Source organism: Phyllobates terribilis, unplaced genomic scaffold (assembly GCF_046119375.1).
Source record: "Phyllobates terribilis strain yellow unplaced genomic scaffold, ASM4611937v1 Scaffold_7672__1_contigs__length_36138, whole genome shotgun sequence".
In the NCBI taxonomy this organism is placed as follows: Eukaryota; Metazoa; Chordata; class Amphibia; order Anura; family Dendrobatidae; genus Phyllobates; species Phyllobates terribilis.
The window spans coordinates 1-13,359 of NW_027370412.1; the positions used below are offsets into that span (position 1 = coordinate 1).

The 13,359-nt window shown below is 37.6% G+C and overlaps 1 protein-coding gene across 1 annotated transcript; it reads right to left on the minus strand.

Annotated features, from left to right (window-relative positions):
• Positions 1 to 6,835: 6,835 nt before the first annotated feature.
• Positions 6,836 to 12,877, minus strand: LOC141251787 (uncharacterized). The gene is made up of 9 exons (XM_073670418.1): positions 12,874 to 12,877; positions 10,976 to 11,511; positions 9,719 to 9,789; positions 8,367 to 8,733; positions 8,210 to 8,266; positions 7,928 to 7,963; positions 7,643 to 7,729; positions 7,057 to 7,493; positions 6,836 to 6,857 (listed from the first exon to the last, which is right to left on the minus strand). The coding sequence occupies exons 1-9, from the start codon at positions 12,875 to 12,877 to the stop codon at positions 6,836 to 6,838; spliced, it is 1,617 nt and encodes a 538-aa protein (XP_073526519.1).
• Positions 12,878 to 13,359: the final 482 nt, after the last annotated feature.

The following is a 13,359-nucleotide window of genomic DNA, read 5'->3' on the forward strand; positions in this document are numbered from 1 at the left end:
GGTGAAACTTAATACGGATGGGGCATTGGTGGCGGGGTATGTGACTGCAGGAAGTGTTCTTCAGGATTCCAATGGGGAGTGGATTGGTGGTTTTCTCCACAACATTGGGTGTGCTCCGTCCCAGCGGCGGAGCTCTAGGGTGTTATCTCGGTCTTAGGTTCGCTTGGTCGTTGGGAATCGGGAGGGTTTATGTGAAAAGATATTCGACCTTGGTCAATCTGCTTCTGGGTAAAGCTATAGATCAGCGTCATCCCCTATGCAGTCTCGTGTCTTTAGCACGAGACCTTTTAAGCAGGAACTGGCAATGTCAGATCCTTCATGTGTATAGAGAAGCCAATAGAATCGTTGACGCTATGGCCTCTCTTGTACTTCTTTCTTTTTTAGGTGTCTCTTTTTTGGATTCTCCTCCCTCATATATTTTTGTTTTGCTGGATGATGATGTTAGGGGACGAGCTACACCCCGTTTTATTTTATTGTAGCCCAATTTTTTTCTTATTTAACACGTACGGAGACACTGCTTCTCTTTAAACAAAAAAACACCGAATAGACCCTAACTATCTTGTTCACCTCTCAGAAAATCTATACTAGTATAAAACTCTAAAATATTGCAGGTCGGAATGAAGTTTCTGTTACAAGAGCAATTATCTTCTTAGGCCCAGTTTAGTATAATTTTTTGGTAATGAAAACGAAAAAGAAATAAATCTGGATATATTTTTATGTTGTTTTTCATTCGTCGAGAGAGTTTCACATCTTGTGATGCATTGAAAGATGGTCATGTGATTCGCTCCGACAAGGATATTTTAAACCCACCATTGTATTATAGAAACAAATACGGTTAGGATATATTATGGTTAAAATTGTATATATACTAGGATAGTACAAATCTCATATCTTTTCCACACGATACACTCTTGTAATCTATATATACTTTCTCGATAAAAATACGTACAAGTTTATTCGCAAATTTACATGGCATTAGAGCCTAAAACGATTCTAGCCCTATTTTTTTCTTCTTTCCCAAGTGAACATCACCCCTTCCCTAAACACCATCTCCGATGCCGCCTAAACACATCCATTGTCATCCATACACCTTCCGCGTCTCCGATATCCATAATGACACATTACACCAAACGTCACTGACACAACCTTTGGTTCTTCGTACTATCTCCACCCTTCCGATCACCCGACTTTATCCATCTGCTCGGTTCTCTTTAAGGGTGTTATCAAGCGTGGGACGATGCTATTTGCAATCCCTTCAACTTCAAAAGAAGCTTTCTTTCGTTGAGGACACTCTTAAACGATCGGACCCTTCCATAACCGAATATACAGATTGGAGCATGGTGAAACTCCGTGCTCATCGGATGGACTATACATGCCATCGATCCCAGCCTTCGCTCGTCTATCACATACGTCGACTCTGTGGAGAAACTCTTGACAGATCTTTGACAACATTTTTTCCTCTATAATGGACCGAGGAAGCTGCAGTTTCGTGCCGATATTGCTACCCTCGTTAAAAGGGGAAATCGGTTGAGGCTTATTATGCGTCTTTAAAGAAAATTTGGCATGAACATCAGAATTACTCACCGCATCATGTGAGTACATGTGGTAAGTGCACGTGTGATTTGAACAGCTTTCACAAAACCGAAAGAGAAGAGGAGCGGATTCATCAGTTCCTAATTGGCCTTAAATATGTCGCTTTCTCTGCCCTTCATTCCAACATACTTGTTCAAGAGCCTTTACCAACTAAGAACCCGGTTTATGCCCTAGCTATTTAGGAAGAATGCCTGGAAACTCTTGTAACCAGCCGCGACACACCTACTCACAATCTTGCTCAAGCAACCTGCCGATTGACTCATCCAGTTCGTGATAAACACTACGTTGACAAAAGTACTCTTCTTTGTTCGCACTGTGGTAAGAAGGGTCATGACACAATCACCTACTTTAAAATCCATCGTGTTCCAGATTGGCTCAAGGAGAACTCGCTACTAGACGTTCAAATCCGTGTTTGTCATCTGACTCCGGTCCCTCGAATTCTGCTGGCAACATGCATGACAAAGCCTCCTCCAATGTTGCACATGTCTCTCCAAATCCTTCTTCATTGGCTTCGTCTTTACAGCATTCGGATCGGCAAGCATTAGTCCTTGCCTTGAATGATGTGAAGTGGTCTGTTGTCCCCAATATGTACAATTCCATGTCCCTCAGTTCAAACAAGACAGTATGCCTCTTCAATTGATTTGTGATTCGGACGCTTCTTTTCACATGACCAATGATAAGAATCTGTTGCAAGACCTACGTCCTATCACACCCATTTCGGTTCTACTACCTAATCATAAAGTTACATATGCTAGATTGTCAGGGATTCTTATGTTAGGAACCTTTCCGATTTACAATGTTTTATTCATCCATGAGCTTACATGCAATATGTCATCATTTCACAAGCTCAACGAGGATCTAACTTTACTTGTTCTGATTACGACCAAGCTTTGTGTTTTGCAGGAAATCGATATGAGGACAGTGATTGTCGTCGCTAGGCAAGAGGAAGTTGTGTATTGGCTGCATCAGGTCGCACATTCTCGTGTTTCTTCTGCTCGTTCAATATCTAATTCGGCACAACTCTGGCACGGTTGTCTTGAGCATCCATCATCAACTACCTATCTTCTATTTCAGTTTTAGGTATATATAGCTCTAGTTTCAATTCAATAAAACCATGTGATGTTTGTCATAAGTCCAAGAAAACTCGATTGTCACTTCCCATTAGTAGCAGTAAAGTAGCAGTTTTATTGGAATTGATTCACTATGATGTTTGGGGCCCTTACAATTCTTCGTCTTCTAGTGGAGCTTCTGATTTCTTGACCGTGGTTGAAGACTACTCCCGCTCTGGTTGGGTGTTACTATTTCAGTCAAACCGGAAGTTGTCCTACTTCTGCATCGAATCTGTACTATGGCATCCACTCAGTTCCATAAGTAGGCCCGAAAAGTCCAAGCAGACAATGGCACATAGTTCTTTCCACTACGCTCATATTTTGCAGACAAAGTGATTTTGTTCAAAACATCTTGCATGGAAACTCCCGAACAAAATGGACAAGCCGAGTGCAAGAACAGTCACGTGTTAAATGTTGCTCGTTCTCTTTGGTTTAAGGCGAGTCTTCCTGTCTCTTTTTGGGGTGATATAGGGGTGTACCAATTTGTGAATAAATTTAGGGAGTTCTCAAATATAGGCCTCAATTATTGTGTGACCGAGTTACTTAGGATACTTGAAGTTTTAGTGTTTTGAACCAATTTTGAGCTTTACCCCTATATTTAAGTTTATGGAAGACTATAGAATCATGTAAAGAGTGATCTAATGCTTTACATATATTTAATATTTTCAAAATAAATGCTACATAATATGTGGAAAGGTGGGGACACATCTCCTTAATTATCTTTTATGCTTATATCAGTAATTTAGTTTAGATAAAAAATAATTACATGAAAATTTAGTGTTTAGAAATATCTATAATATCAAATATATTTCTTTAATATTGAATTCAGTAAGAGGACAGTTTGATGAGCTTCCTTAATTTTATCCTCACACCTATCATGGTCGTGGGTAAACTTAAGGAATTTATCAAGATTCTCACTTAAAGAAATATTAATATTCATTTTAAATGTGAAGAGTTGGCAAAGTAGGCTAATCCTATTAGGCAATGATTTAACTAAGTAGATATCCTTTAAGGATCTCCCCAGTTCCTTAGCGTTCCTTTTATCTAATACCTGTCTAGCTACCTCATCGGAGAGTCTGATCATTATCTCGATGTGTGCTCGCTCATCAATCTCCTTCTTCACAACAACATGTGTCTCAATTGGTTAGACCCCCTCAATTGCCTTCCAACACTTTTCCTTGAGGAGAATTGCCTTCTTTTCTACCTTTCACATGGTAAAATCAGAATTTCCATGAAAAGGCCTAATTCTTGATGCATATGAATAAAAAAATTATAGCCAGAATAAGAGAAACACGAAAATTCAGAAATAACAAACTAAACACTAAGGATAGAAACAACTAGAAAATACAGAAGTATTCATGAAAGAATCATGGAGAGAACCAACATAGATCAATAGAACACTAGTCACAAGTTCAGAAATCAGTAGACCCTATGATCTAGGAAACTAGGTACTAATATAGTCAAAACACACAAAACTAGTAATACCTCTTAGGGTAATAAGGTCGGTTAAGACCACCCTAATTAGTATCACCCAAGTGAATCAACCACAAGTATACCAAAGAATCAAGACCACGACCATTGTCTAAGAACACAACACCAGCAAAACCCTAGCAACCAATCAAGTCACATCTACAAATAGCTACCAGGTATGCATAAAAACACATGAGTAAACCATAAAAAGAGCAACCTGGCTCTAATACCAAATGGAATTTAAACCCTTGTTTGGAATGAAGCGAGGTCTAGACCTTTCAAGGTCAATGCAAACATTTTTTTAGCCAAATGGTAAGAAATTTTATTGATGCCGACCAACACAAACTAATATCCTTACATCCGTCTCATCAAAGTTGTCTCTCTCCTATCAAACTAATGACCATACAACCTTCTCATCATAGCTATCCCTCTCCTACCTCTAGTGTTAAGCTTGTGCACCATTCTAAATCTATAAATGCTAATTATCTCACTAGTTACAACCTCAACATTAACTATCTTATTATTAAAGATAACATCATTCCTTAGTTCCAAGTGAAGTAAACAATCCCCATGAAAGCAAGAAGGTGATCGATATAGACATTTTTTGATCTATTGTTGCAAGCACAAAAATAGTCCCACCACTTGTGGAGCTAATCTTGGCGGGACGGAATACCTTACCAAGTCATAACCTTGTCCAAGATCTCTGAGAAAACCCTACATTCGAATCAGAGATGCTGCATAGAATCAGTACCAACCTCACAAAAGAAACAACCCTCATCTTGTACCGCCCCCATTGAATCATATTGGACTTTGTTGGGAGACGATTAAGTGTAGCAAGCCAGCAAACAAAGGACCATTTCTTCGGCTGAATCTCATACCAAACAACCTTACCCCACGGAATGGTCACGTGCGGAGGCCTAGGGATTCTATACGCAACCGCAACATCCAAACCACCTGATGGTTTAACTAAGCAATCAATACTCCGAGGAACCTGATTACATTGCGCCAACAAGTTGTTCTTAACCAACACCACACTCTTCCAAACACAACAGCTACCAGGGGAGGAAGTGGAATTCCAAATACCAGCACCCTTGAGGAGTTTTCTACTAACCTAGTTAGTCCAAATACTACGCTTGCCAATAATTGCATACAAAAACAAGAGGTTTTTGTTCCAAGAAAGAAGTTCTTTAAACCCCAAACCACATCCAACAAGATCCCCACACACTGTCATCCAAGCAACAAGAGCAAGCTTATTGCCAACATTATTGGTCCATAGATAGGATCGGCAATCGCCTCAATACGCCGAATGATGAATTTCGGAAAAATAATGACCTGAATCCAAAAACCCAGAATGCTCTCCAATATAGATTTAATAAATTGGGATCTTTCCGCATAAGAAAGATGCCTCGCTTGTCTACCAGAAATCGCATTGTGAATGTTAATGAGGATGGCCTGAAAATTACCTCGCTTGAGCTTCTTTGAATGAAGCGGAACACCTAAATATCGGACAAGCAGCGGTCCCAACCGAAAGCCCATGAAGTAAGGGAGTTCCCGACGTCAAACAACATCTACACCCCCAAAAAAACATACATGTCTTACTAGCATTAGCAACCATCCCTGATTCATTGGCAAACGAGGCGAGCTCCTCCTTCACTATTTTCAGCAAAGATTCGATGGGCTTACAGAAGATAAGAAGGTCATCCGCAAAGGCAAGCATAATAAGATTCAGTTGTTCACAATGAGGGTGGAAGTAGAAGCCCTAATGACCACTTGCCTTATCATACATCGAGAGAAGATCTCCATAATCAGGACAAACAAGAAAGGATATAGCGGTCTCCTTGTCTTAGCCCCCGACCCTCCTTTAAAGAATCCTTCAACCTCCCAATTGATAATGATAGAGTACGATGGAGTGGAGACACATTCCATGATCCATTTAATCATCCGATGAGGGAAATTGAAGTACTCCAAGGTCAATACAAACATTCACGTGTGCAAAATAACTAGAAATAGGCAAGCGGGCCAACACAAGAATTTTTTATGTGGTTCGGTCTAACGGCCTACATCCACGGAGCCTCAGGATAGGACCCCATCCACTAGCAATCAACTCATTACATATAGCAAATGTTCAGACCACAATTACAAACCAAAAGGCTCACATGCCACACACAAGGAAACAAACTGCAAGGAAAGTGTGGGGACTGGGGGCATCATCGCTCTCAAAGTCTCCACTGGAGGACCTCAGGGTATAAGCCTTAGCCGAGCGTAAAGAGAAAAAGAAACGAAGAGAGAGAGGTGGAATAACAATGAAGCACACATTGTTTAGGTCAACACTGTACATATATATAGGCGAGCTCAAACAGAGCGTTCCACATAAAGCACAAAGTAGTCACATGCAAGAGGCTCAGCAACAAGCAAGCAATAGTATAAGCGGTCCATTAAGACAAGCCTAGCAAGAGCTACAATCAAGGCAAGTCCAATCAGTTTATGTTGCGCATGTTAGCCCATTAGCCTAAATGCCTCAGCCAAATATCCTCATAGGCGGTATTACTTATCTGAACCTATATCCTTGGTAAAAGGGCTAAGTGCTTTACCGCTCATGCTTGTTTCTATCTAATAAGAAAGCTTCTAGTATAAAAATAATACATAAGATTATGTAAACAAGTCTAGGTTGTATAAATTTCACACCTAAAGAACTTACGCAATTACAAATAAACACCTAACAATAATCTTTAGGGTTAAATAAATCTTACAGATAATTATCCCATCATCCACTTTCGTGAAATTACAAAATATTGCTAGACACTAGCTTATGTCGACGTAAAATAGAGTGCATATGCATATTTAAAGCTTTGGTCTTGGGGTAAGATCAACAAGTCCGACAAACCTGTCCATGGAGGCATCGGGTAGGCAAACGGGGACCAACAACCCACTTCGTCCCTTGTCATCCATCCCATTTATGAAGTAGCTAACTGGGATAGGTTGCTCATCCACTAAGTCCGAGGCGGGCCCACCATAAACCGGTTTGCCCCACCCGAAATCAATGTCTAGAAACTTAAAGGGTTTGTTGTCAGAAATGACCCAGCTGTTAGCATCCGTGAATTGGAAGTTGGCTGGGGCGGGTCCTGGTCGAAGTGACACTGACCTAATGAATTCCATAGTCACTTTTTCCTTGCCCCTCTTGACTAGCTCCACTGCATGGTCAAGGCTACTGGTGACTTTCCCAGCTTGGGAGACCGCTGCTGCTAAGATGATGGCATTACCGTAGTAGCCATCAGGGAGGTCAAATCTTGGACGCACATTCACTACGAACATCAAGCTCACCTATACAATACATAAATATTAATTTTGTTGTTAGCAAAGAACTGGATTCACACAGAAAAATCGATGAAGGATGATCAATGATAGAGTTCAAGAGTTTTGCTACAAATTTTCTTCATTAATAATTGAAACTGATGCTCTCATATACTTACATATTCAAATAATTCACCACTAACACGTCCATTAATGACATTGACTGAATCAAATAACCACACCTGAATTCTAGTGAAGCGATACAACTATAAATATTCAAACTAACAATTAAACCAAATAATTTATAAATTTGTATCACATTTTAACATTATATAAAGGAGATAATCTTTATTATATGCAAAAGAGAACAATCTGAATTATCTCAACATGAGAAATTGGGTAATCCCAATGATTAAATCATACTCCCTCGTGAAAAATAAGTGGGCCAAAATTGAGAACTATACTCTAATTAAAGTATGGGAAACAAAAGCTAACATCAACTATGAAAAACCCAAAAAAAGAAGAAGCTAACATCAACTATGATTAAGTACACCACTCAATATCACTAAACATAAATCTTCTCTTTTCTATTTATCATGCATTCACATAGACTATATCATTATTTTTTTCAAATTTAAATTACAATCATTATATTTTTCTTTCAATTTACAGATTTTTAAGGATATAAACGTGGGCTAAAATTGTAGATTTATTTACTGGTAATCTGATTGAATCTGCTTATCTACCGTCCTAACAGGTTGAACTTTCCCATGTTCTCGTGTTATGTATTCTTGACTAGTTGGCTAGCTATTAATTTTTGTAATCTTTTGATCAAATTCGAACCATTTGATAGCTAGCTGACTCGTAAATTAACAAAATTTAAGTCAAAAGGAAATGTATTACATGTTGAAGGGAGTGTAAGCGTAGAGCAATAATGCGAGAACGCCATAGAAACGCAGCTAACAGCTCGAAGGTGGTGCAAGTACTCCTCATGCACGGTTGCAGACGTTGTCGAATAATGGACAACTCATCGTGTCCGAAGAAAAACGTCCGATGAATATTAATCCCTCTTTTGTCATTGTTGTCGTCTTCGTCTTCATTTGGGTCAATGGTTAATTGTGTGAGATTGGATTCAGACTCTAATAGATCCGTAGAGATGACACATGGAAGATCCAGAAAACAAAGGATATGACGTCTCCAAACAGGCATAACTGACGGACGGGATGCACCGCGAGCAATCTCTGCGATGGCGTTGAGGAATTGAATTATTATTAGAAGATATGTATTCATATTAGTTGATATTGTTAGGATACTATATCTTTATCATATCTTCTATCCTAAGCTACTATATCTTTATCATATCTTCTATTCTAGGCTACAAGATAAACTCTACAGCCTCTATATATACACATGCTTGTAACTCATAAACTCATCATCAATATACACGTACATACCATATTCTACACTATTTATCATGGTATCAGAGCCTTCGCCCGCATACCTACCATACATAGGCCTTCGCCTGTATACATATCGTACCTAACTATGAGAGACAAACGTCTGATACTGGATTTTTGTTCTCCGTATACCTTACACGGGCCTTCGCCCGCATACCTACCATACATAGGGCTTTTGCCTACATACCTACCATACATGGGGCTTCTCCCACATAACTACCATACGTGGGCTTTCTCCCGTATACATACCATACATAGGGCTTTCGCTCGCTTACCAACCATATATAGGGCTTCCGCCTGCATACCTAGTGGTTTTGTCCGTCTTTGACAAAACAACATACCTAGCAGTTTCATCCGTCTCAACAAAACGGCTATCTAGCGGTCTCGTCCGTCTCAACAAAACGACATATTTAGCGGTCTCGTCCAACTTCAACAAAACGACTACAACCTACGAAGATCGGTCCATCAAGACTTCAAATAGATTTAGATATTTTTATGATTATTTACTGTATATAATTTAGCCATATTTAATATTCTATTGTCCAATTTGGGCATGATTAACATCATGCTCCAACTTGAGGAGGAGTATTAGAAGATATGTATTCATATTAGTTGATATTGTTAGGATACTATATCTTTATCATATCTTCTATCCTAGGCTACTATATCTTTATCATATCTTCTATCCTAGGCTACAAGATAAACTCTACAGCCTCTATATATACACATGCTTGTAACTCATAAACTCATCATCAATATACACGTACATACCATATTCTACACTATTTATCAATTATGCCAACTCCGTCAGTCATCGTGTGGTTCATACGGAATCCCAACACAAAACCTCCACATGCCAACCTTGTTACCTACAATGGGTTCGTTCATCATAATTTGAGAGCCGGTACAATTTGATTAAGGTTTAGGATCATGTAAAACATAGTTTTTAAGTGTAAATATTATTATTTTATATGTGAATTTAGGCTATCTATAATGGTAAGTTTTTGGATTTTTAAACCCTACAAAAAAATAACTATAATATCAAGGAATTGAATTAGAACCCTCCTTGATACTCTATCCGTCCCCTATTATAGTTCATTATTTTCATTTTAGGCGTCCTGAAATATAGTTACTATTTTCCTTTTATGTGTTTTGTCTTATTACCTATACCACTTCCAAAAACCCTCTCTCTCTTCTTTTTTTATCTCAAAACTCACACCAAATTATATTTTATCTTCTCTTTCTTACATAAAAAGCTACACACTCACAATCTTTCTCTTCTCTACTTTCTCTTTCTCCTTTTCCTTAATTTATCTCGGTATTCACAAACGGGAACTATACTAGGGGGCGGAGGGAGTAGTCGAGTCATATCTTGAAAAAGGGCCTTATTTCTTATATAAATTAGAGAGAAAATGTAATCATTAGATAGAAACACAAATAAATAAATAAAATAAAATAAAGTTTCTTATGTTGGCCTGGATGAAAGAAAAATAATAATAAGAAGAAGAAGAAATCCAATTTTGATTTCTTCATTTTAGATACTTCTAAAATATTAATATGTGAACGAACAACGATCACAATGGTTTAAAGTCGTTGTATTAGACCTAAAAATCGTTGTAATTTACATAATACAAAATATTTGGGTTCAAGAATCAGAACCTGGAAAGGAGCATCTCTTCTTTATTTTATATTTCTCTTTCCTTAATTTATCTCGGTATTCACAAATGAGAATTATATTAGGGGGCGGAGGGAGTAGTTGAGTCATCTCTTAAAAAAAGGCCTTATTTCTTATATAAAGTAGAGAGAAAATGTAATCATTAGGTAGAAAAACAAAATAAATAAATAAAATAAAGTTTTTTATGTTGGTGCGGATGAAAGTAAAATAATAAAAAGAAGAAGAAATCCAATTTAGATTTCTTCATTTTAGATGGTCTTAAAATGTTAATATGTCAACGAACCACGACTACAAGCCACAAGGGGTTAAAACTGGTGTATTAGACCTAAAAATCGTTGTAATTGACATAATACAAAAAGTTTGGGTTCACGAATCGGAACCTGGAATAGGAGCAAGGGGGAGTCGATTATATCAAAAGCTTCAGGCACATCATAGAGCAAATCATCGACACAAGGGAAAGGCGGAGCAAGAAAACCCTTGTTGCCGGCCATTTCGGCCAGGGTGATGTCAGCTTCGGCCTCGACGAACAGAACTCCCTCGCCGGTGCAATCCACAACCAGGTTCCCGTCGTCGGACTCCATCATCCTGCCGGCCCACGGGTAGTAATACACCAAAGCTTTCCCCAGCGCCTCCTTTATGACTCTCCCTACGTTACTGTTCGTCTCCTTTCCCGCCGGATAAAATAGCAGCATCGGCATCTGGCTCCGGAGGTACCCTTGTTGGTCGATGTGGGACAGCTGCTTCTTGCCACCAGGCGTCGGCTTGCATGGTACTACTAGCTTCGGCTTACTGTGTCTTACGCTCAACACCGGAGGGACCATTGTGCTTTGTTCACAGATTATGGATGAGATTGCCTGGCTTAACTTGCTGGTGTTCTCTGATCCTATTATATATGTGCTGTTTTCCTGATGTACAGCTATGCAGACACAACGAAAAAGTTAGAAATTAGAAGAAGAAAAAAATCACTTGCAACTCCTATCTGCCATTAAAAAAAATGATACATTCAATCACAGTTATTAATATCAAAGTCTAGTGCCCGAGATTCCTGTGACTCCACTTTTTAAGCCGTTATAAAATCTTAAAAGTATATTAAAATAATAAAAATTAATAAAATATTTATAAGTATATAAAAGAAGTTCCTAGTAAGAACATATATATGGTGCATATTTTGTGGACTCATCAGAGCACTGCGCTATAGAACACTTGTCATTGCACTATCAGTCCACTACTATCAGTATCCACAAGTACACACGAGATATATGGTCCACATATGATAAATCCTCTTTTATATATATTATAAAGAAATATTATAAATACAAACTTCAGAGGAAATTCTTTTAATTTTTTTATGAAATTTATAAAAGCTTCAAAATTAATCTGGCTTAAAATCTTCCAACCAAAATAAATTCATTCTTTAATTGATAACTAGGCCAAACCGGACTTAAAATAAAGAAATCGTATTTAGGCCGCTTTTTCGAAATAAAAAATAGACAAAATTATAGCAAATAGCAGCTCGGATCAAGTCTATCATTCTAAGACCATCAACAATGGTGATATTCTAAATATCATAGACCATTTTTAGAAAGAAAATTAAATAGTGCATAAGAGTTTTTTAGTGGATTGTAATCATCATTAGACTTGAGTATTATGTTTTTGATACTCACTCTTACATATTTTATAACACAATTGAGTCCACTTTTTATCTTTTTTATTTAAATAATATTAAAGATATATAATAATTTACTTGATAAATATAATGATGTAAAAAGCTACAGAACAAAGATTATGATACTTTAGGTGAGTATCATCATTATTGTACAATAATATCATAATATAATGTGAAAGCAAAAAGAAAAAAAAAACTAGTTATGATACTATAGGTGAGTATCACCATTAAAGATACTCTAGGTGTGTTTATAGCATGTAATGAATATCATATATAGTACTCTCTCTTCCTTTTAAAAATACAAACCATACTTTCCATTTTATGAAATTTTATATATCAAATTTAACTATTCCTAATACATTTCTACAATTCTCAATCAACTTTTATATACACTTTCTTTTCATTAAATTATCTTATTCTTCTCTTTATCTCTCTTATAATCATTTTAATTTCATTTTATCCAATTCTCTTCATTTTTTTTTTCTCTTTTCTTTTTATCTCGAAAACGTCAAACAAGATCTATATAAAAAAAACAAAGAAAGTATTAGCTATTATTTAACACCCCAATTATCAACCGATATAAATCTACGAGTAAAATAGCAAGTTTAATACCCATGAATTCAATAACTATTTTTCCATTTTAGGCTTTCTTATTTTGATATAGAAGGAATTGATAGGTCCACCGTTTATGAGCGCACTATTGTACTCAGCTTCAAACGTGTATACAGAGATGGCTATAATAGTTTGGTTTGAAGGTAACTGGTTCTTGCATTTTGTTTTGTCAAGCCATTTTGTACTAAGTTTATTTTAATGGATTGAGATATCTTGGATCCCGACCTAGCGCCGCCACTCGCCTGACCACCATATATGTATGGCTGGAGATAATAATGAAGGTCGGGAGTTGGTTGCAGGATTTACACCTTTTGGAGGCGATAGTGACGCTAATAAATTAGGTGAATACTATTTGTCGCATAAAATTTTTACTAACCCTCGCAGCCTAGATCGTCACGGGGAGTTTAATTTACAACGTCGCGGGGAGGGGGGATTTCAGCGTCACGCTGGAAAACATACCCAGCGCAACGCCAGAAAGGGTTTAAG

Excerpts from the sequence above, each read along its gene's own strand:
- LOC141251787 (XM_073670418.1), bottom strand. Across the intron at positions 8,267-8,366 it reads GCTTACACTCCCTTCAACAT|CCAACTAGTCAAGAATACAT; the intron begins GTAATACATTTC and ends ATTAATAGCTAG. Across the intron at positions 6,858-7,056 it reads CCCGATGCCTCCATGGACAG|GTGTGAAATTTATACAACCT; the intron begins GTTTGTCGGACT and ends TAAGTTCTTTAG.